At 47.1% G+C, this 22,493-nt stretch overlaps 1 protein-coding gene across 1 annotated transcript; it reads left to right on the top strand.

The window, feature by feature from the left end:
• The first annotated feature begins 9,093 nt into the window (after nucleotides 1-9,093).
• KRT4 (keratin 4) lies at nucleotides 9,094-15,672 on the top strand. Its single transcript, XM_025883192.2, has 9 exons — nucleotides 9,094-9,582; nucleotides 11,178-11,392; nucleotides 12,331-12,391; nucleotides 12,781-12,876; nucleotides 13,428-13,592; nucleotides 13,860-13,985; nucleotides 14,418-14,638; nucleotides 14,892-14,926; nucleotides 15,037-15,672. The coding sequence occupies exons 1-9, from the start codon at nucleotides 9,094-9,096 to the stop codon at nucleotides 15,222-15,224; spliced, it is 1,596 nt and encodes a 531-aa protein (XP_025738977.1). The 3' UTR covers nucleotides 15,225-15,672.
• The last annotated feature ends 6,821 nt before the right edge of the window (nucleotides 15,673-22,493 follow it).

The following is a 22,493-nucleotide window of genomic DNA, read 5'->3' on the forward strand; positions in this document are numbered from 1 at the left end:
AGAATACATGTTTTTCTCAAGCACACATGGAACGTTTTCTAGGATAGATCATATGTCAGGCCACAAAACCAGTCTTAGCAAATCCAGGAAGACTGAAATCATACCAAGTATCTTCTCTGGCCCCGGTGGTGTGAAACTAGAAGTCAATAATAGGAGGAAAGTGAGAAATTCATGAACACGTGGAAATTAAACAGCATTTTCCTCAACAACCAATGGATCAAAAAAGAAATTAAAAGAGAAATAAGAAAGTATCTTGAGACAAACAGAAATGGAAAAATAACAAACTAAACCTTATGGGATGCCATACAAGCAGTTCTCAGAGGGAATTTTATAGCTATAAACCTGTACAGCAAGAAACCAGAAAGACCTCAAATAAACCAGTTAACTTGACACTTCAAGGAACTAGAAGATGGACAACAAACTAAGCTCAAATTTAGCAGAAAGAAGGAAATGATAGATTAGAGCAGAAATAAATGAAATAAGGAATAGGAAAGATTAACCAAACTAAGAGTTGCTTTTTTGAAGAGATAGACAAAATAGACAAACCCTTAGCTAGACTCACCAAGGAAAAGAGAGAGAAGACCCAAATTAACAAAATTATAAATGAAAAAGTAGGTGCAATCACTGATAATGTAGAAATGCAAAGGATCATAAGAGGCTCCTCTGAAATCTACATGACAACAATCTGGACATCCTACAAGAAATGGCTACACTCCTAGAAACATACAACCTACTAAGATTGAATCAAAAAGAAATAGAAAATCTGAGTAGACCAATTACTTGTCGGGAGATTGAATCAGTCATCAAAAATCTCCTAACAAAGAGAAGACCAGGACCAGATGGCTTCACTTGTGGATTTCACTGAACATTTAAGGAAGGGTGAATCCAATCCTTTTCAAACTCTTCTTAAAAATAGAAGGGAAGGGGTCACTCCCAAACTCATTTTACCAGGCCATCAAGGAATATAGATGCGAAAATTCTCAAGAAAATACTAGCAACAACTTCTTGCTAGACACATCTCCAAAGAAAAGAGAAACAAAAGCAAAAATGAACTATTGGGACTTCATCAAGATAAAAAGCTTTTGGGACGCCTGGGTGGCTCAGTTGGTTAAGCGACTGCCTTCGGCTCAGGTCATGATCCTGGAGTCCCGGGATCGAGTCCCACATCGGCTCCCTGCTCGGCAGGGAGTCTGCTTCTCCCTCTGACCCTCTTCCCTCTCATGCTCTCTATCTCTCATTCTCTCTCTCAAATAAATAAATAAAATCTTAAAAAAAAAAGATAAAAAGCTTTTGCACAGCAAAGGAAACAGTCGACAAAACCAAAAGGCAAGCTACGGAATGGGATAAGAGATTTGCAAGTGTCTTATCAGATAAAGGGCTAGTGTCCAAAATCTATAAAGAACTTATAAACTCAACACCCAGAAAACAAAGAATCCAGTCAAGAAATGGGCAGTAGACATGAATAGACATTTCTCCAAACAAGACATACAAATGGCCAACAGACACGTGAAAAAATGCTCAACATCACTTGGCATCAGGGAGATACAAATAAAAACCACAATGAGATACCACTTCACACCAGTCAGAAAGGCTAAAACTAACAAGTCAGGAAACAACAGATGTTGATGAGGATGTGGAGAAAGGGGAACACTCTTACACTGTTGGTGAGAATGCAAGCTGGTGCAGCTACTCTGGAAAACAGTATGGAGGTTCCTCAGAAAGTTAAAAGTAGAGACCCAGCAACTGCACTACTAGGTATTTGTCCAAAGGATACAAATATAGTGATTTGAAGGGACACATGTACCCCAATGTTTATAGCAGCAATGTCCACAATAGCCAAATATGGAAAGAACCCAGATGTCCATTGACAGATGAAGGGATAAAGAAGATGTGGTGTGTATATATACAATGGAATATTACTCAGTCATCAAAAAGAATGAAATTTTGCCATTTGCAATGACATGGATGGAACTAGAGCGAAATAAGTCAGTCGGAGAAAAACAAATACCATATGATTTCACTCATACGTGGAATTTAAAGATGAACATAGGGGAAGGGAAGGAAAAATAAACAAAGATGGAAATTGAGAGGGAAGCAAACCATAAGAGACCGTGAACTCTAGGAAACAAACTGAAGGTTGCTAGAGGGGAGGTGCGTGGGAGGGAAGGATAATTGGGTGATGGGCATTAAGGAGGGCACTTGATTAATGACCACTGGGTGTAATTAATATGCCATTGATGAATCATTAAATTCTACCTCTGAAACTATTAAAAAAATAAAAAACAAAAACAAAAGGAAAATACTAGCAAGCTGAATTCAGCAGCACATTAAAAAGACCATACACCATGATCAAGTGGGACTCATCCCTGGCATACAAAGTTGGTTCAACATATGCAAATCAATAAATGTCACGTATCACATTAACATAATGAAAGATAGAAATCATATGATCATCTCAATAAATGCAGAAAAAGCTTTTGAAAAAACTCAACACCCATTCATGATAAAAACTATCAACAAGCAAGGACATGTATAACAAGCCCACAGCTAACATCATACTCAGTGGTGAAAGGTTAAAAACTTTTCCTCTAAGACCAGGATTAAGACAAGGGTGCCCACTCTTTTGGCTCCTATTTAACAAAGTACTGGCAATCCTCACCTGAGAAATCAGGCAAGAAAAAAAAAATTGAAGCCAATTGGAAAAGGAAGATGTAAGATTGTCTCTCTTTGTAGATGATATGACTTTATATATAGAAAATCTTAAAGACTCTACCTAATAACCTTAGATCTAATCAATGAATTCAGTAAAATTGCAGGACACAAAATCAATATAAGAAAATCAGTAGTGCTCCTATACACTAACAATGAATTATCTGAAAGGGAAATTATGAAAATGATCCCATTTACAATAGCATCAAAACCAACAAAATATTTGGGAATAAGTTTAACTAAGGAAGAGAAAGATCTGTACACTGGAAACTGTAAGACATTGATGAAAGAAATTGGAGAAGATATAAACACATGGAAAGATATCTGTGTGCATGGATTGGAAGAATTAATATTGTTAAACTGGCCATACTATCCAAAGCCATCTGTAGATTCAATGCAATCCCTATCAAGATTCCAATAGCTCTTTTTTTTACGGAAATAGAAAAAACAATAGTAAATTTTCTGTGGAACCATAAAACAGTAGTCAAAGCAATCCTGAGAAAGAAGAACAAAGCTGGAGGCATCACACTTCCCGATTTCAAACTATATTATAAAGCTATACTAATCAAAACAGTATGGTACCAACATAAAAACAGACACAGAGACCAATAGAACAGAATCAAGAGTCCAGAAATAATCCGTTCATGCATATATAGTCAACTAATATTTGACCAAGGAGCCAAGAATACTCAGTGGAGAAAAGACAGTCTATTCAAACAAATGATGCTGGGAAAATTGGATATTCACACGTAAAAGAACAAAACTATTTTATACTACTCACAAAAATTAACTTTTTAGTGGATTAAAGACTTAAAGGTAAGACCTAAAACCATTAAGCTCCTAGAAGAAAACATAGGGGGAAAGCTTCTTGACAGGGGTCTTGGCAATGGTCTTTTTTAGGAATGACACCTAAAGCGTAAACTACAAAATAAAAAATAAGTGGGACTACATCAAAGTAAAAAGCTTCCATACAGCAAAAGAAATAATCAACAAAATGAAAAGGCCACCCATAGATTGGGAAAAAAATATTTGCAAATCAAACCCCTGATAAGGGGTTCATATCCAAAATATATAAATATACAACTCAAAAGCAAAAAATCCAAATAATCCCATGAAAAAATGGGCAGAGGACCTGAACAGACATTTTCCCAAAGAAGATATTCAAATAGCCAACAGGTACATGAAAAGGTGTTCAATGTCACTCATCATCAGGGAAATACAAATCAAAACCACAATGAGATAGCACCCCATGCCTGTTCGGATGGCTCTCATCAGAAAGACAAGAGGGAGCAAATGCTAGTGTCAATGTGGAGATTAAGGGAACACTGTGCACTGCTGGTGGGAACACAAACTGGTGGAGCCACTATGGAAAACAGTGTGCAGGGGCCTCAAAAAGTTAAAAACACTGCTATAAACATCTGGGTGCATGTACCCCTTCATATCCCTACATTTGTATCTTTGGGGTAAATACACAATAGCCAAACTATAGAAAGAGCCAAGATGTCCATCGACAGATGAATGTCTAAAGAAGATGTGGTACACACACACACACAGACACACACACACACACACACACACACACACAACGGAATATTATGCAGCCATCAAAAGGAATGAAATCTTGCCATTTGCAACAATGCGGATGGAACTGGAGGGTAATATGCTGAGTGAAATAAGTCAATCAGAGAAAGACATGTATCATATGATCTCACTGATATGAGGAATTCTTAATCTCAGGAAATAAACTGAGGGTTGCTGGAGTGGTGGGGGGTGGGAGGGATGGGGTGGCTGGGTGATAGACATTGGGGAGGCTATGTGCTATGGTGAGCGCTGTGAATTGTGTGAGACTGATGAATCACAGACCTATACCTCTGAAACAAATAATACATTTTATGTTAAAAAAAAAGATAGCAGGAAGGGAAAAATGAAGGGGGGGAATCGGAGGGGGAGACGAACCATGAGAGACTATGGACTCTGAGAAACAAAGAGTTCTAGAGGGGAGGGGGGTGCGGGGATGGGTTAGCCCGGTGATGGGTATTAAGGAGGGGACATTCTGCGTGGAGCACTGGGTGTTATACGCAAACAATGAAGCATGGAACACTACATCAAAAACTAATGATGTAATGTATGGTGATTAACATAACATAATAAAATAAAAAAAGTTAAAAATAGAACTACCATATGATCTAGAATTCCACTTCTGGGCATATATCTGAAGGAAACAAAATCACGATGCTGGAGATCTTTGTATCCCTATGTTCGTGGCAGCATCATTTACAATGGCCAACACATGCAAACAACCTAAGTGTTTATCAGTGGATGAGTGGCTAAAGAACATGTGGTATATAATACAACAGAATACTATTCAGCCATAAAAAAGAAGGCAATCCTAACATTTGAGACAACATGGATGGACCTTGGGGACATTATGCTAAGCGAAATAAGTCAGACAGAGAAAGACAAATACTGTATGCTCTTGTTTATTTGTGGAATCTAAAAAAAAATGTCTCATAAAGAGATCAGATGTGTGATTACGAGAAGTGAGGGTTGGGGGAAGGGGGAACTGAATGAAGGTGGTCAGAGGGTGCAAACTTCCAGTTATAAGAGAAATATATTCTGGGTATGTAATGTACAACCTAATAACTATAGTTAACAATGCTGTATGGAAAGTTTCTATGAGGTTAAGTCCTGAAAGTTCTCATCGGAAGGAAAAAGTTTTTTTGTAACCATGTAGGTGATAGATGTTAATTAATCTTATTTTGATAATCACTTTGCAATAGACACATATGCCAAGTCATTCTGCTCTACACCTTAAACTTCTACAGTGTTGTGTGTCAATTATATCTTAATAAAAACTGGAAAAAAATCCACGTTTTAATTGGACTTTGTGGTTCACAAATATATTACTTTGCCCGTGACCTTCAAGCAGTCGCAGAATTCAGTAGGGGGGAATGTGATAGCCCATTTTACAGGTGAGGCAATTAAGGCACACAGAAGTTAACTCTTACACCAGCAGCCATATAGCTGGTTAGTACTGCTGATTTCAAGCCCTGTGCCCTTTCCCCATGAGGCTACCTCTGTCCCACCTCTGCGTCCCTTTCTCTCCAAATCTTATTGGTCCTTTCCCTATCATGTCTCTCTGAGTCACTGCTTTTCCTCTCCATCTTCACAGCTCCCTACTCTGAGCGTGGACCCCACTCCTCATTCCACACCCAACTGATCTATGCCCTCCACAACCCCAAAACCCTGCTGTGAAATCAGTGTGCCTGAGTCGAGGCTCTCGTTGTACCCACCCCTCCCTAGGCAACCTTAGAACTCTTGTTGGAATGAACCCTTCTTGATATTGCCAGCATTCTGAGCCTGGTCACCCCGTCCTCCTTGGAAGAGTCCAGACATGCCCTGTGAAAACTTCCTCCAGGGTTACGGGAAGGCCGGCAGAGGGATTTTGAGCCAAACCCTAAACCACAGCTTAGGAACACAAAGTCTTAGCGCTTAGCAAAACCAGCTCCACCTTACCAACCTGAGTGGTCTCTAGCTTGGGAGACAGTCACACTTACAGAGCAGTGCTTCTCTTCTAGGGGTTGGAGTGTAGACCACGCCCCATGTCTGACACCTTCTAGGAATGATAGCCAATGTTCACGGAGTGCTTGCTGTGGGCTGGCACTGCTGTTAACCCTCTAACTGATTTACTCTTCACAACAGCCTCTGATAGAAGTACATCTTGCAGAAGAGGACATTGAGGCACAGAGTGGCTAAGTAACTTGTCTAAGGTCACACAGCCAGTAAGTAGCAGAGCTGGGTGTGGAACCTAAGCAATTGGATTGCTTAGCTCTACTCCTTCTGTCCTTGCTTTTGTCACATGATTGGTTGCTCGGTCTAGGTGGCCCTGCCCTTGCAAGTATCCAATAAGGTAGGACGTCCTAGCCCATGAAAATTCTCATCAACCCTCCAGGGGCAAGAGAATGGAGCGGTGAGTGGGAGGTGCAGAGGGTCTGAGCTCCAGGCCCTCACTCAGGCTGCAATCCTGGTGGCCTTCTCATCTCCTCTCCGGGCAGGACAGCTGAGAATCAGACTTCAGCTTCCCAAGGGGAGGGGGGTGCTGCCAGATCTCTTCTGCTCCCATAGCAGCAGCCCCAGATACCTGGAGTAGCTCCACCTTCCTTCCCAGCCCTGCCCACACCTGGGGTCAGGGTGGAAGTCAGTAGATCCTGGGATACCAGTGCCCTCAGAGCTCCCTTGACCTGAACGGTCAGTTCGGTCAGGTTTGTTCAGGTGCCCGATTCTGGATTGGCTGCTATAGAAATTAGACAACTGACTTCATACCAGGCAGGGTGATACAGTGAGAGGCTGGGGGTGCAGAGCCTTTGGGACCAGACTGGTGTGAGTTCAAGTCCTGGCTCCACCACGTGCGACTGTGTGACCCCTCGGAGACCTTTTAGGAAGGTAGAACGGTGCCATGGGTATAAAGCACTCGGCACAGGGCTGGCACAAAGCTGGCGCTCGATAAATACTCATTGAAAGAAGGAGTGAAGGTTCCGCTGCATCCCTTGTAGGAGGTCGTCCTGGCTCTAGGATGCTCACTTACTGCAGGTGGATGGACTGACTACCCATTGGGCTTTCTTCTGTGGACCTTCGATGGAGCCTGGGGGCCTCCTGGCCTGCTGCCATGGCTTCTGCACCCACCCTCCATCTATTTAGAGGTCTCCTGGGCTGGGACAGGTGGAGCTGAGCAAAGGCTGAGGTGGGGGGTGCTGAGGGAGGGGTGCAGACCAGAGGTAGAGGTAAGAGGGGGGCAGGGAGAGGGGGTGAGGGTGAGGGTGGGGAGAGGAGGGAGCTCCCAGGCAGTCCAGTCTTCCCTGCAGCCCCATTCCCGAGAACTGGATCCACTGACCTCTTTCTTTGCACCCCATGGGCCCTGCCCTTTCTCTTTGCAGTGAGGGAGCAGCTGGTCCTTTCTGCCAGCTTTCAGTCAGTCAGGGTCAGCTTGGGCCTGTGGGAATTACCCAGGCCCTGATCACTGCTGTTCCCAGGATTTAGAATGGCAGTCTTATCAGGGCTTTAGAAGAGGGGTAGAGCTGCAGATCTGTCTAATTTCTCATCCTAAGTGGCAATGGCAAAGTCTGGGCAGGGTAAGAATGAATGTCCACTGACCTACTACGTGCCAAGTGCTGCGGGGTCCCTTTAGAGATGAGAGGATGGGTTGAATGTGTTCAGCTTGTTAGTGGCAACAGGTGGGATTTGAACACAGGTCCATGTCACTCAGTAAGGAAGAATTTAAGTTAGAGCTTAACAGCTAGGATTTTGCATTTAAAAACATTGCCCTGAGAAAGGGCTCATGGGTGTCGCTATTCTGCCAAAGCGGTCCTCAGCACCAAAAGGATTACAAACTCCTGCCCCGAATGCTGGGATCATTATGGGAAAACAGAACATGCTCTGTCTTGGTGTGGCCAAGCAAACATGTGGGCAGCAAACGGAGTACTGGGGCTCACCCAACAGGGACCCAGACTGGAGAACGCTGATCTAGAATCCTACACAGACGCAAACAGAGGCTGGAGAAAGAATGGGATTCTTGAGGGCCTGAGGCAGTTAGCTCTCTTCAGTCCCCAGCTCTGCAATGGGTACATAGTAGGTCCTCAACAACTGTGTCAAGTTGAGGTGAATCTTGATCTAGGTTTGGAAGGTTCTAAGGCTGGACTATGGATTTCTTCTTTTGTAGGTGCCTGTGGGGCTGAGTGCAGATGGAAGAATAATAATGATGGTAATAAATATAGGTGCAGCTTCTGACAGTTTACAATGATGATCATCCCCCTGAATCTTGAGACGAGGTGAAGGTAAATATTTGTATTATTTCCAGTTTCTGGATGAAGCAACTGAGCCCCAGCTGGTGACCTGCTCCAGGTTTGCAGAGCAGGTAAGAGCGGGCTGTGCTCTTGAATCCAGACCCTCAGTTTCCAAACTCTGCGGAGTGAGAGAATGGGCAATGGGCCACCTTGTGGGGAGCCAGGGGCCCTGGGGAGGCTGTTGAGATGAAAGTGCAGTGAGTGGCGGGCCCGAAGGGCTGGGCCTGGGCCGGGGCCTGTGATTCAGGAGGCCCTGGAGCACCGGTTCAAGTTCTCCTGGAGGGGAGTGTGTTGGGATTCTGTAAACTGTGCCCTCCGAATGACATCTGTAGGTGTGTTTAGTGACATACTCAGCAGGTACGAGAAGGATGGGCCTGTGCCAAAGGCCAAGCCCAGAGATGTTTCAGATTTTTCCCTTTATGCCCCTGCAACCAAGCCCTGCTGCTCCAGCGCATATAAGAGACCCAGGCTAGGGCTGCAACATTCACAGGCCTGGCCCCTTGCACTCTCTGACAACCCCAAGCTCGCTCTCCTCTCTCCAGCCATGATCGCCAGACAGCAGTGTGTCCGAGGCGGGTCCCGGGGCTTTAGCTGTGGCTCAGCTGTAGTCGGTGGGGGCAAGAGGGCTGCATTCAGCTCAGTGTCCATGTCTGGGGGCACGGGCCGCTGCTCCTCTGGAGGCTTCGGCAGCAGGAGCCTCTACAACCTTGGGGGGAGAAAGAGCATCGCCATCAGCATGGCCGGGTCCCGACAAGGCGCTGGCTTTGGGGCTGCTGGAGGTTTTGGTGCCGGCAGCTTTGGTGTTGGTTTTGGCGCTGGCAACTTTGGTAGTGGATTTGGGGGTTCCTTCAGTGGACAGGGTGGTCCTGCCTTCCCCGCCTGCCCTGCTGGCGGGATTCAGGAGGTCACCATCAACCAGAGCCTGCTGACCCCACTCCACGTGGAGATCGACCCTGAGATCCAGAAGGTCCGGACTGAGGAGCGGGAGCAGATCAAGACCCTCAACAACAAGTTTGCCTCCTTCATTGACAAGGTGAGCTGTCCCCTTGGCCAGACAAGGTGGTAGAAACCAGGGTTCCAGAGTCCTGGGATCTCAGACCTGAGCCTGCCGCAGCGTTGCAAACCACTGAACTCCTCTGGGCCTCCATGTTCCAGCTGTTTAAGGGGAATCCTTGCTCTTTTGTGTCTTCCTCTTTTGTGCATGGCTGGTGGGACCAATGCACAGGCTGCTCAGACCAAAATAATGTTTGGAGTCTTCCTAGAAGTGCTGTGTATACTGGGCAAATCGCTCAACTTTTCTCAATCCAGGCATCCCAGCTTTTCCTCAGATTTTGGTTTCAGAAATAACATGGTTAATAATTTAAAAATTAACTAAAATTATAGTTAACATAATAATTTAACTATTGGCACTTCTGTTGTAGGAGCGGAAGAAAACCAGGCTGGTTTCCCAAATGAAAAAGGGACTGATGCCAATGACAGACTCTGGGTCCCAATAGGACCTTGGGGGTCATCTCCTTCATCCTCCCGACCCTGAGCAAAATTGCTTATTTCTGGATCTGTTTGAAGAGAGAAGGGATCTCTCCTTTTCTTTTTGTAATCCAACTTCCTTTTCCACCAAGTCTAGAGATTCAAGTCTTTTAAGCTCAACTGCAGCCAAGTATGATGGATGACAGCAAGCGGATTAGCCCAGATTGCTGAGTCACCCAGAGATTAATGAGAGTGGATGAGTATAGCCACTCAGTTAAGGATGCCCTGGCTCTCTGTGCATCGGTCTTAGTCCTCTTAGATGAATGGGGCAAGACTGAACCATCTTGAAGTAGACTGAGTGGAAGTGCTTGCTCTTCTTACTAGTTGAATCAACCATCACTAGCTTAAAGAGGCTTTATGGTGACTCCAGGACATACAGATATAAAAGCAAGACCCAGGGTTTGGTGATTTCTTGTCTCATCTCCCCTCATCTCACCTTTTGGGTTCAGACTGTGATCAGTTCCCCTCACCTGCTTTTCTTTCAACTCTGAAGAACATAGTGGGAATATCATGCTAAGCTGCTACCCTGGTTTATCTGGTTAGATGTCTTTATAGAGAGAGGGAGAGTTCCGGGAAGTCCCCTTGCAGGGTGAGCCTGGCTGAGACTCAGAATGTGTCTAGGGCCTTGATCTTTAACCATTCAGACTCAATTGTACACAGGTTTAAAGAGACACACCAGGTCCATTTATTTTAAAAGTTGTCAGTGAATTTATCATCCTTTGCCTTGGGTCAGGATCACTTTGAATGCAGGAGTCCCCAGACTGTGGTTGTAACTCCTAGTTTTGTTTATTTTATTATTTCCTAGAAGTTCAGTGTTCTCGGCACCTCCCCCCAGGGCCTCTGGATCCCTGGGGTCAAGAAGTTGTACTTGTGGCGTAGTCAGGCCCTGTGGCTCTCTGGCTGTGCTCTGTTCTCTACAACACATGTGGCTCATTTGCTGCCATGGAGCAGGGCCACCATGTTGATACCAGTGGATGGTGCCTGGGTTGCAACATGGTGGCCCGACTTGCATGGCTCTTGGGTCACCTGGGTGGCCTTGGCCAGTCCTCCTGCCAAAGCTTCAGGTCCTCATCGGTTGGTTGGTGCCTTTTTAAAACACAGGTGCGGTTCTTGGAGCAACAGAATAAGGTCTTGGAGACCAAGTGGAACCTCCTCCAGCAGCAGACGACCAACACATCCAGCAAAAACCTTGAGCCTCTCTTTGAGGCCTACATCAGTGCCCTGAGAAAGCAGTTGGATACCTTGGTCAATGACAAAGGACGCCTGCAGTCTGAGCTGAAGACCACACAGGACAGTGTGGAGGACTTCAAGGCCAAGTATGTGTGGAGGATAGAGGGATGCCCCCTGAGAAAGTCTGCCCAGCCATGCCTCAGGCTCCTGGGCTCCTGTCCAGTCATTTAGAATTCCAGCTCTGAAGAGATCCCAAAAGGGTCAAGAAGGTTCCCTAGTTTGTGCCCTGCATCTATGTGGGCCCTTTCTAATGGGGTGCGGCCTAGTAACCCTGAGTTGCCCCAAACAGAAAATGAGTGATACATTCAGGGAGTTGGGCTTGCCATATACAAGCAAGGTCAGAGACCATACAGATGAGCATGGTCAGAAGAATACAGGTTGTAGAGACAGATAGTCCTTGTTTGAATACTGAGTCCTCCACTTACAAGTTATGTGCTCTTGGGTAACTTGCTTAACCGCTCTGAGCCTTGTTTTTCTTCATCTTTAAAAGGGGGATAATAACCCGAATTTTTGAGAATTAAATGGAATTAAATGAGATTGAGAAAGCAGGTAGCATAGCACTGGACATATAATGAGCATTTAATACATAGTAGATCTTATCATACTCACTATGGGATGGAGCTGAGAAAATCCCAACCCCCTCTCTCTATTCACTCTCACACCAAAGAAAGAGAACTGTTGTTGGCAGCATTCCTGATAATTTAATCCACCAAATGAACAGCCCTTCTACAGAAATAAAACCAACCAGATTGTGGTTGGTTGTCCTCCTCACACTTAATCTCTTGAAAACAGTCTTTATTAAGTTTGATTTTCACTTATCTGAATAAACCAAGGTCTAGACTGGTATCTCACACATGGAACTAATAAATGTAGGTTGAATGAATATTTGTATGAAAATGAGAAAATGTAGACAATTACCTGGATATTTCCAAATAGTTAGGTGTTTGAAACCCAGCAGCAGAGATCTGAGAAACACAAGCTCATTGTGAGGCTTCTGTCTTCTCCTTCTCATCCTTACCCCCAGGTATGAAGATGAGATCAACAAGCGCGCAGCTGCAGAGAATGACTTTGTGGTCCTCAAGAAGGTAAAAGATGAAGGAGGGGCTGGAGAGGCTGTGAGGTACCCCTTCCCTTGGGAGTGGTCTTTGGCTTGAATCATGGGTTTGGTCCATCTTGGCCTCACCTTTACCCCACTTGGTACTATCCAGATCTGTGTGGTCAAAGGAGTGGGTAACTGAACCAGACCCTAAGGAATTGAAGTTGGGGGGAAAAAGCCCATTTGGATCATTAACTTCCATTTCTGCCATTGTCATTAGGGCAGAGGATGTCAAATGATTAGTCCCTTGCCACTTTACCTGGTGCTGAGACGCCTTTCCTAAAGGCTGCTGAGAACACCTTTGTGTGTCACTTAACACCCCCTTGTCCCTGTTGGAATTTCTGTATCTTGTCTCTTTCCCCCCTGCCTCCTCTGCAGGATGTGGACGTCGCCTACATGAACAAGGTGGAGTTGGAGGCCAAGGTGGATGCTCTGAACGATGAGATCAACTTCTTGAGGGTCCTCTTTGCTGCGGTGAGGACTTCGTCCCCCTGCATTTGAAGAAGGGAATCCCGAATCTGTGAGGCTGTTGTGGGAATTCACAGTAGGACTCCAGCTCCCTTACTTGCCGAGGGTGCTCTCAGCAAGCTCATAGGTAGAGAGAGTTGAAGTGAGAGACTCAACCGGGAGGTTTTTGAAACCAGATGTTGTCTTAGAAGGGGTGATTAGATCTCAAGATTGCATGGGATAGAATTTCTTGCCGTCTAGCATTTCCCTGGCGAAATGAATCCATTCCCTTCCCTTCTATTCAACGTACTGAACACCTACTGACATGGGATGGCTTATGGATCCCAGAGAGCAGTGAAGACTAGAAGCATTACTTTTCTGTCTTGAATTGTCACCAATCACTTGATTTCTACATAGAAATTTACCATTCTTCTCCCTCCCTACACACTGGGATGCCAGCCAGCTCTGCTTCCATCTAAGTCTGTGGCACGGCCATCTCCATGACCACAGTGAATTTCTGGTGTCAGAGATTAGGAAAGACTCTCTGGGGGGCCTGACACGAGATATTTTCCCTGCAGGAGCTGTCCCAGATGCAGACGCATGTCTCAGACACATCCGTGGTCCTGTCCATGGACAACAACCGGGACCTGGACCTGGACAGCATCATTGCTGAGGTCCGTGCCCAGTATGAGGAGATTGCCCAGAAGAGCAAGGCTGAGGCTGAGGCCCTGTACCAAACCAAGGTGGGTGTCAGGGATCTCTCAGGAGATGGGAGTGGTTTCTGGGGGCTCTGCTTTTGATTTCTGTGAGCAGGTGATCATCAGCTCAAGCCCAAGAGAAGTCAGAGATGAACTGATCACCCAGGAATCTCTGATCCTGGTCTGATTTGAGATTACATGACATTTTGTATTATCCCTGTCACCTGTGCCTGTTCCTGCTGAGTTCACTTGAAAACAGACCCTACCTAAACACACCTGACCCCTCGTTCCCTGTGTTTTCCTGGATATTAGGTCCAGCAGCTCCAGATCTCGGTTGACCAACATGGTGACAACCTGAAGAACACCAAGAGTGAGATCTCAGAGCTCAACCGGTTGATCCAGAGGCTGCGGGCTGAGATTGAGAATGTCAAGAAGCAGGTAAGTGTCACCGTCTTCTGGCCATGGTACAAGGCCAGGAGCCCAAGACAGGTGTCTCCATAGTAGACAAGAAGTTCAGGCATCAGGCCAGAAGATCCTGAGCTTGCATGCAGGGGATTTGTGACTCCTGATATAAGCCATGCCCAAGTCTTTTCAGCAATACCTGACTTAACCTGACATGACACCCTGGTAAATAAGGTTTCTCTGCTCTTCTTCATTGTTTTTTGCTCATCTTCAGCTAATCAGTCTGGTGAGGATATTGGTGGGCCCTGGCTGGAGTAAATGAAATGCATAAGAGTAGAGTAGGTGGGGAGAAGGACAGACAGAATTCTGACATCTTAACCCAAGAAAAGCTGGCACAGGACAGGGGACAGGTGACGAGGCATGACAGCAGGACACTGATGATTGCCCGTTCAATGCCATTGTCTACAGTGCCAGATTCTGCAAGCATCTGTAGCTGACGCAGAGCAGCGTGGGGAGCTGGCCCTCAAAGATGCCTACAGCAAGTGCACAGAGCTGGAGGCTGCCCTGCAGAAGGCCAAGGAGGAGCTGGCCCGGATGCTGCGCGAGTACCAGGAGCTCCTGAGTGTGAAGCTGGCCCTGGATGTGGAGATCGCCACCTACCGCAAGCTGCTGGAGGGCGAGGAGTGCAGGTGGGATAGGGAAGGCAGGACAGGAATGTGAGGGAGGGAGAGATCCCGGCACCAGGAGTTTGCACCTCTGCTGGGCCACCTGCTTCAGTATGGCATGGGTGCGTCATGATCCAGGGCAGTGTAGACAAACAGGTTCACATCCAGTCCTTTAATTTGGGTGCCTAAGGATGGGATTGGTGCTTGAGACCTGCTTATTGAAGCAAGCATGGCTCAGGGTTCTACTGGGACTCACTGTTCTTTGTTTCCCCCATAGAATGTCCGGAGAATGCCAGAGTGCCATGAGCATCTGTAAGTACCTTCTGCCCCTGCTATGGCCATTTGTCCACCCTGGTTTGGGTGGAGACCCCCCGATTGCCAGTATTGTTGGAATAACCATATCCTTTCTCTTTCTCCTGCAGCCGTGCTTGGTGGAGGTGCGGGTGCCGGGGGCATCGGCAGAGGATTAGGAAGCTGCTCTGGGTTTGGCCTGGGCAGTGGTTTTGGCTCTGGCTCCGGAAGTGGCTTCGGGTTTGGTGGCGGTGTTTGTGGCAGTTCTGGCAGCAAGATCATCTCTACCACCACCATGACCAAGAGATCCCACCGATAGAGGAGACGAGGTCCCTGCCGCCCCGGAGCCCAGCTGGGCCCAGCCCTGGTGTCTTCTGTGCTTCCTTCACCTCTGCCTCCCTCTCTGGGATTCATCTTACCAGTGTCACCCCAGTGTGGACTCTGCCCTCTTGGAGTTTGGTAGCTTCTTCTCGATTTGGGCCTGGTGACCCCCCTGGAATGGGAGGGGTGTCAACTGACTCTTTGCCTCCCATGGGCAAAGGAGAGCACAAACAGGAGCTTCATCTACAGAATCATCAGGGTCATGTATGTCCCCTCCCCAGCCCAGGATCTCCATATCCCTCTACATCAGGTCCAAACTCCTCCGTCACTCGGCAGCAACTGGCCCTGCAAGGTCAGGACAGGAATCACTCAGTGTCTCATCCACCCCTTCTCCTTCCCTCTATCCATCTTTGGGTGAATCCTTAATAAAACGCTTTTATCATTCACTCTGAGCCATTGTCCTTGTTCCCTGGGGGAGAAGTCTCTAGAATTCAGGTGGGAGTAGAGGAGGCTGGGGCCTGAAGGATCTGTCTGCACAGATCAAGGTCATCACCTAATTTGAGGGAGAAGTGCAGTGTGTGGAGCCTGAAGGCTACCTTCAGAACAGGGGCACAGACTCCAAACAACCAACAATTACATAAAAGTGATAGGCAATCAGAGCAGGACCATCTCCGTGCTGAGCCTGCAGTGAACCTGGAGGGAAGGGTTGGAGGAGAGGCAGTCAGGGGGTGGCCACTGAATATGGAATGAGGGGTTAGGGAGCTTATGGAGAGTTCATACTCAGTGTCTAGCAAGGCCTCCCTATTTTCATGAGACCCTATGCAGAGGACTCAATCCCACTGGACCAGCAAAACTTTCAGGAACTTGTTCCAAGAATCAACAAGGTCCCAACTGCTGGATGGAGGAGTGGAAGCATGTCGTTCTCACAGAGGTTTTGTGCTGTGCTCACTTTCCCATCTCAGGTGGTTATGTCTGGGGTTATGTCTATACTGTTGTCCCTGAGTGGTGGGGGTATGGGGGAGGGGAGGTAGGTCTGCTAGAGTGGTAGAAGGTGAAGCTGCCTGATTGGGGTCAGCCCTGGAGATTATGATTGATGGAATGGAGAATGGGGTGAGGACAGTCAGAGGTGGGGATCTGGTTATAGCCTTTGTGGACACCGTGTTTCCATACTGGACCAATTCCAAGATACCTAGAGGAGCATCATTTTCCTCCAGAGCTCCTCTTGTGGTCTGACCTAAATCCCTCCTACTGCAGTTGCAGAATACACTCATTCCCTTGGCCACCCAGTTGGTGTTTCCCACCTGGACTGCCAGGCAGTTCATTCAGACTCCAATCCCTCCAGCACAGTGCCCGTGGGGCCTTTACTGTGTGCAGACAGAAGGGCACAGTTTGCCCAAGGCCAGTCCCTGCCCATCTGGCCTTCAGACAGACCTGGAGGCAAGCTCAGGGCAGCAGGGACAGAGGAACAAAAGGTTAATCTCAGGGGCTTGTGCTCCCTGGGCTGGAAGGCTGGCCCTTCATAAGCCCCGCCCTAATCTCCCCATTGTCTTGGGACTCACCCCCTTGTGTCAGAGCAGGAAGTCTTTGACTTTTTCCCACCACTGCCTCCCTCCCCTGGGAAAATGCTGAATTGGCTTTTTCCTAAGTCTCTGGAGGGGGAGGAGGAGTCAAAGGTTGGTAGTAGGGGAAAGACTTCTCAAGTTCACCTACCAGGAAGGTGCAGGTTGTAATGGGCCACATTGAGAAGTTGGGGGCAGGTTAACGAATTTCTCATGCCCTCTGAGCAAGCAAAGTGTGGAAGTAGCCAGCCCCAGTGGGGTTGAATATAATGCTTTACATAGGAAACTCAGATCAAGTGGGTGTGTATCTTAGAATAAATGTGTTTTTGTAGGCAAGCGGCTATGTGGGTATGTTTGTGTTTTATTTCTATAAAGAAGACTCCTGGTTTACATAAAAGAGGAAAAATATTCTCCTTGGTCTCTATTACCGAAACAGTTCAGAGGAGTGGATCCTGGCCGTGATCCATAGGTTTGGAGCTGGTTGGCTATACAAAGGGGATTATTGGAAGGGGAAAATCCACTTCTGAGATAATAGGCACCACTCTTCTCTTAGACCCTTTGACTTGGATCTGGCCAGCTCTTTGTGTTCAAGGGAACTATGGAGACACAGGTTGCATTACCTGTCCCTTGGAAGGCCCCGCACTCTCCACCCCCTCCGAAATGCTTTACCTTGAGCCCTACTAAAATCACTTTTCACATTGTAATGGCCCAAATGTGGGTTGGCAGATCTTAAACTCAGTTTATTTGATTCATCTGCTCTCACCCCCACTCTCCAAGCTCTTGACTTCTAGCCTTGGCTACAACCTCACAGGTGGTTTGGCTCAGGCTTCTGGCTCCCAAGCAATGACCTCATTTGCATAGGTCCCTCTCCCTTTACCAAGACCTTCTGCTCTGGGTCCAGCCTTCCCCGTTTCAGAAAATTCTTGCCAACACTTCTGAAGTCTCTCTCCTTTGTCACTAGTGAAACTGAAGGATACAGCAAAGAGGGATTTATTTAGTGTTGCCCCATTGTGGGATTTTGATTTGGCCCACTGTTGGGACCCAGGTTTTGGATTCTAACACCAGAGGACCCCAAAATAAGGCAGGTCCACTACTATGTTTTGGGTGATGGTCAAGGTTTAGTGAGACAGCTATCCAGGGAAATAACTAAAGGAGTTGTGTCCCCCTTTATTACCCCCTAGGGCAAGGGAAGAGTGGACATCCCAAGACAAAGGGAAGGAGCAAGCTGAGAGAAGAAGCCATTTTAGCATCTGCTCCATCTTTTTGCTATGTTGAAGGTAGAGACTGAATAGTTATCTTTGCATCCCATGAGGAGAAGCCCGGGAGTGTAGGGCTGTGTCCATGCAGGGTCTCGGTGGGAGCCCCAAGACTCAGGGTCGTTGTTGCCCATGGTTTCCTGGATGACTTGGGGTCAATGTAAAATTGTTCTGCATCTGTAGGTTTTTTACTTGAAGCGTTGTGGATTTGGTCCTCAAAAATTTAAAGGAGAAGCTAGATGAGCTAGGAAGAGGTTTTTGGCAGAAATGGTTTGGATTGCCATTTGCCATTCACCTATCCATCATCCAATGTCCATCAATCTAGCATCCACCCGTCTACCCATCCATCCATCCATCCATCCATCTATCCGTCTGTCCATCCACCCATTCATTAGCCTTTGAATTCCGTAAGGCAGGGACCATGATTTATTCATTTTGATATTTCAAGGCCAGTGTGTTTGTCATGTAGTAGATGTTTAACAAATGTTGGTTTAATGAATGAACAAATGTCCTAGGCAGTGTTTTAATAAGAATTAGACTATTCTTTCAAGGAGTTTTCAATTGGGATAATAATGACTAGATAAAAACATGAACATATATAACCTGGTAACCAAATAGACAGGCACTTGGGAATTGCAAACAAGGGCTGTGGGGGTCCAGAAAAGGGTGAAATTACTTTCAGTCTTGGGTGAGGGGGGTGGGCAATCACGGGAGGCTTCATGGAGGAGGTGGCATTTAAGTTGGGTCTGGAAGGACAGGTAGGCCTGGGTGTTAGAGATGGGGGTGGGGAGAATGGATCTGATAGAGGGCACGATTCTAATCTCCTCTAAGAGGAAATCCTTTTTTCCAGGAAGTCGCCCAAGCGGCTCCCCCCTGTTGGCTCACCCTGTTCCTCTGGCTCCCTTAGGCTTCCTCAGGCCTCATTCTGATCACACTCCCTTCCCTGTGTGGTGTCCCAAGGGGCTGCAGCACTGTCCTCATCAGACTGGGCACTTGTCTGCCTGCAAATCCACTGTCTAAGATCTTCAGCTTGACAAGCATTATAGGGGGGCCATCACTCTTAAGGAGGACATAGTTTATTATGAGTGTGTGCATATGTGTGTGTGCGTGCATGCACGTGCGTATGGGGACTGTCGGGGAGGCAGACATATTAGATACAGATTTTCCATACTTTCAGGAGACTGTTAAGAGCAACAGTAGGAGTCAGCCAGGTGAAAAGGTATGGTTCTGGAGCTGGGGTGAGGGGCACAGGGGAGAAGGGTGCTCTAAGTAGCTAGAATATCAGAGCAAAAGAAGGGAAGTGTGGCACAGCTAAGTAGGGGTGTAAGCCCCAAACAGCTTAGCATCCTTCAACAGCTTAGCATCCTTAGCATTCCACTCTTAAGGGCAAGAGTGGTGGGAGTGGAAGCTGGGGAGGTAGGTCGAGGCCAGGCCGTGGAGGACCATGGCTTGACCCACTGTCCAGTTTGTTTGGGGCTTTGGCTTTGTGCTCTAAGACTAGACAAGCTCAGACTGAAGCATGTCCGAGAGAACAAGCTCTGGATGAGATGAAGCGGGAACTCTGGGCCACCTGCTTTCAGGGTGTGGCCTTTTAGGCCCAGGATGTGCTTTGGAGTCATGTCGGGAACTTCACGCAACTGTAATGCTAAGCCTTGCCACTGCTCTGCCTCCTTCCCCGCTTTTGTTTACTATGAGGAAGCATTCCAGGGCCCAAGAGGTTTGTCATCACTCCGTTGTCTCCCAACGAAAGTGTCTTCCCCCTAATGCTATCCATTCCTTCAATATATGCTGTGTACGATCCATATGCTGGGGGCTGTCAATCACTGTATCTAAACTTACGTAGTATCCCATGGTCACCTTATTTTCCACTGTGATCACACCCTCTGCTTCATGTCCACCTGATTCCCTGGAAGTCTGCAGTGGAGACAGCGAGAGCCCTGCTTTTCAAATCGTTGCGTGGAATCTAAGTTTCCTGTTAATTTTCTCTTCCCCAGGTTAAATGATCACTTGACATTTCTTCCCTCCTCCCCTTTTCGCTTTTGTTCCAAGCAATTTATTTCATAACTTCCCAAGTGGTTTTTGGAATCTCCTGGTGAGGACAAGATGGGATTTCTGCTACTGACAGCCTGCAGTTTGAGGAGCACACCAGACAACCACGACTCAGCACCCACTCGGTGGAGAGCTCCTATTGCCCGGAGGAAGATTATAGATAAAAGGTTGTTGAGGGCGAGCCTCCCTCTCAGTTTTCTTGTCCTAGTCTCTGTAAGGGCACCATTCCTTCAGTTCATTCTCACAGCAGGATGTGGAAGTGAGTTGTTTAAAATTGGGAGGCAAGTTTCTGTCCTGGAAGGTAAGGAAGAGGAAGCATCTTCAACATCTTCTCCCTTGATCCCATAATCGACTCTCTACACAGCAGCCAGACTCATCCTTCTAAGAGTCAGCTCATGTCTTGCCTTTGCTGAAACGCTTCAGTGGCTACTCCTCTCAGAGTAAAAGCTGGCCTTACATGGTATCTCAAAGCCTCGTTGATCTGTCTTCCAGCTGCCTCAGACCTCACCTCTGAGGTTGCTCTTCCCTCACTCTGCTTCAGCTGTGCTGGCCCCATGCCATCCTCACACGCTCCTCACACTCCTGCCTCAGGGACTTCGCACTTGTGGTTCCCTCTGCCCAGGATGCCCCTTACTCACATGTTTGCATGCTCTGTTCCTTCACCCCATTCAGATTCTCAGCTCAGGTCCCCTTAGACCACCCTCTGAGACAGCGTCCCTGGTCATGTCTACTCCCCTCTCCTGCTGCATTTATTTGGTAGTGCCTTTCACAGCCTGACAAACATGTATTTATTTCTTTATTGTCTGTCTCCTACTGGCATGTGGACTCTAGAAGAGTAGGGATGTCGTCTGTTTTATCCACTATTGCATTCCTGGTGCCTAGAACAGTACTTGGTAAATAGTAAGTGCTCAATAAATCTTCATTTCATGAATACAGAGAGCCTGGGAAGGCTGAGCAGGGCTGATATTTTGCATCTATGGAAGAAGAAGGACATTAAGTCAAGAATATGATGAAGAGCGGGGCCTGGGTGGCTCCGTCCTGGATCTCAGGGTCCTGGGATCAAGTCCCAAGTGGAGCTCCGTGCTCAGTAGGGAGTCTTCTTGAGGATTCTCTCTCCCCCTGCCCCTCCCCCCACTCATGCTCTTTCCCTCGCTCAAATAAATAAATAAATAAATAAATAAAATCTTTAAACAAAAGGATTGATGAAGAAAACGGGTGTTTGGGTCATCACCTTCCTGTTCCCTCACGGGCAATGTCTGGTCTGAAATCCCGGCTGCAGAACAAGAGTAGATTAAGCCCTTCCTCCTACTCCTTTTGCCACTGACTGGGGAGGTCCCAGCTCTAGAACTAGGTGATGACAATGGTGGGTTGTGACTTTGCTTCTCAAAGATTCTTCTCCAAGCTAATTCCCTCTAGAGGAATGGCAAGTATGGCTCAGAATCAGTGGGCTCTGGCCATGGCTGGAATCTGCCCTGGTTGGGGGGCAGTTGGGTGCCTTGATTCACTGTGGGTTTAAGAATTCTAGGGATCCATTCCCCGGACTTCAGGGCCCACAGCTGGCCACACAGCAACCTCATTCTGTCAGGCAGGCCCTCCATCCCGTTCCACCCTCCAATCCCTTTCTGCTCTAGCCAGGCCTAACTCATCACTGTAAATGAGGACTCATACCTGCAAATATGAACATCCATTCTGTCAAATGTAAATAGAAAATAGTGTATTAAAGGACATTGTTACTCACGGCCTCTCTGGGAGCTGGGTGGCCTGGAGCCATGCTCAGTCACACCTGGGGACTGCTCGGGTGACAACCACGTGGCCATTGCTGCCGTGCCTGTGATGCTTGGGGCAAAATGACAGCCTCCCGCCTCTGCCCATGGAGGCCCAGGTGTGTCTGTCATTGCACTCGCCGGGAAGCTCCATTGCTCTGTCCGTCCACGGCTATCTCCTTACATCGCTTACATCAGAATCCGAGTCTCATGAGGGTCTACCTCACTGGAAGACTCTAGGCCACAGTCCTGGCCTCCAGCCGCAAAGGAGTCTGGGAATGTGTTTTCTGGATTGTGCCTGAGGAAGGTAGGGATTACAATGTGGGAAATGGCCAAGATGTAGGAATGGTGTTCACAGATGTTGTGTAGCCCCAAATGACAAAAGTCTGCCATGGTCACCACTTTCTGAATCCAACAATGCTTGTTTTCAACACTGAGACTTGGCTCATGACTTCCTGGGTTGAAATGCCTTCCCTTCTGTCTAATCCTGCCTTCCTCGAAAGTTTTGGCCCACGTCTCTTCATGAAGCCTTACTGTGTGACTCCCTGTTTTCTGACTCTCCACGCCCTCACAGCACCCCCCACTATAGAGCACACAGTTTTACAGTCTTGCTTGGTTTGGCTTGTCTAGACTGTGAGCT

Source organism: Callorhinus ursinus, unplaced genomic scaffold, assembly GCF_003265705.2.
Source record: "Callorhinus ursinus isolate GAN/ISIS: 27379988/994484 unplaced genomic scaffold, GSC_fseal_2.0 scaffold44, whole genome shotgun sequence".
NCBI classification, from domain to species: Eukaryota; Metazoa; Chordata; class Mammalia; order Carnivora; family Otariidae; genus Callorhinus; species Callorhinus ursinus.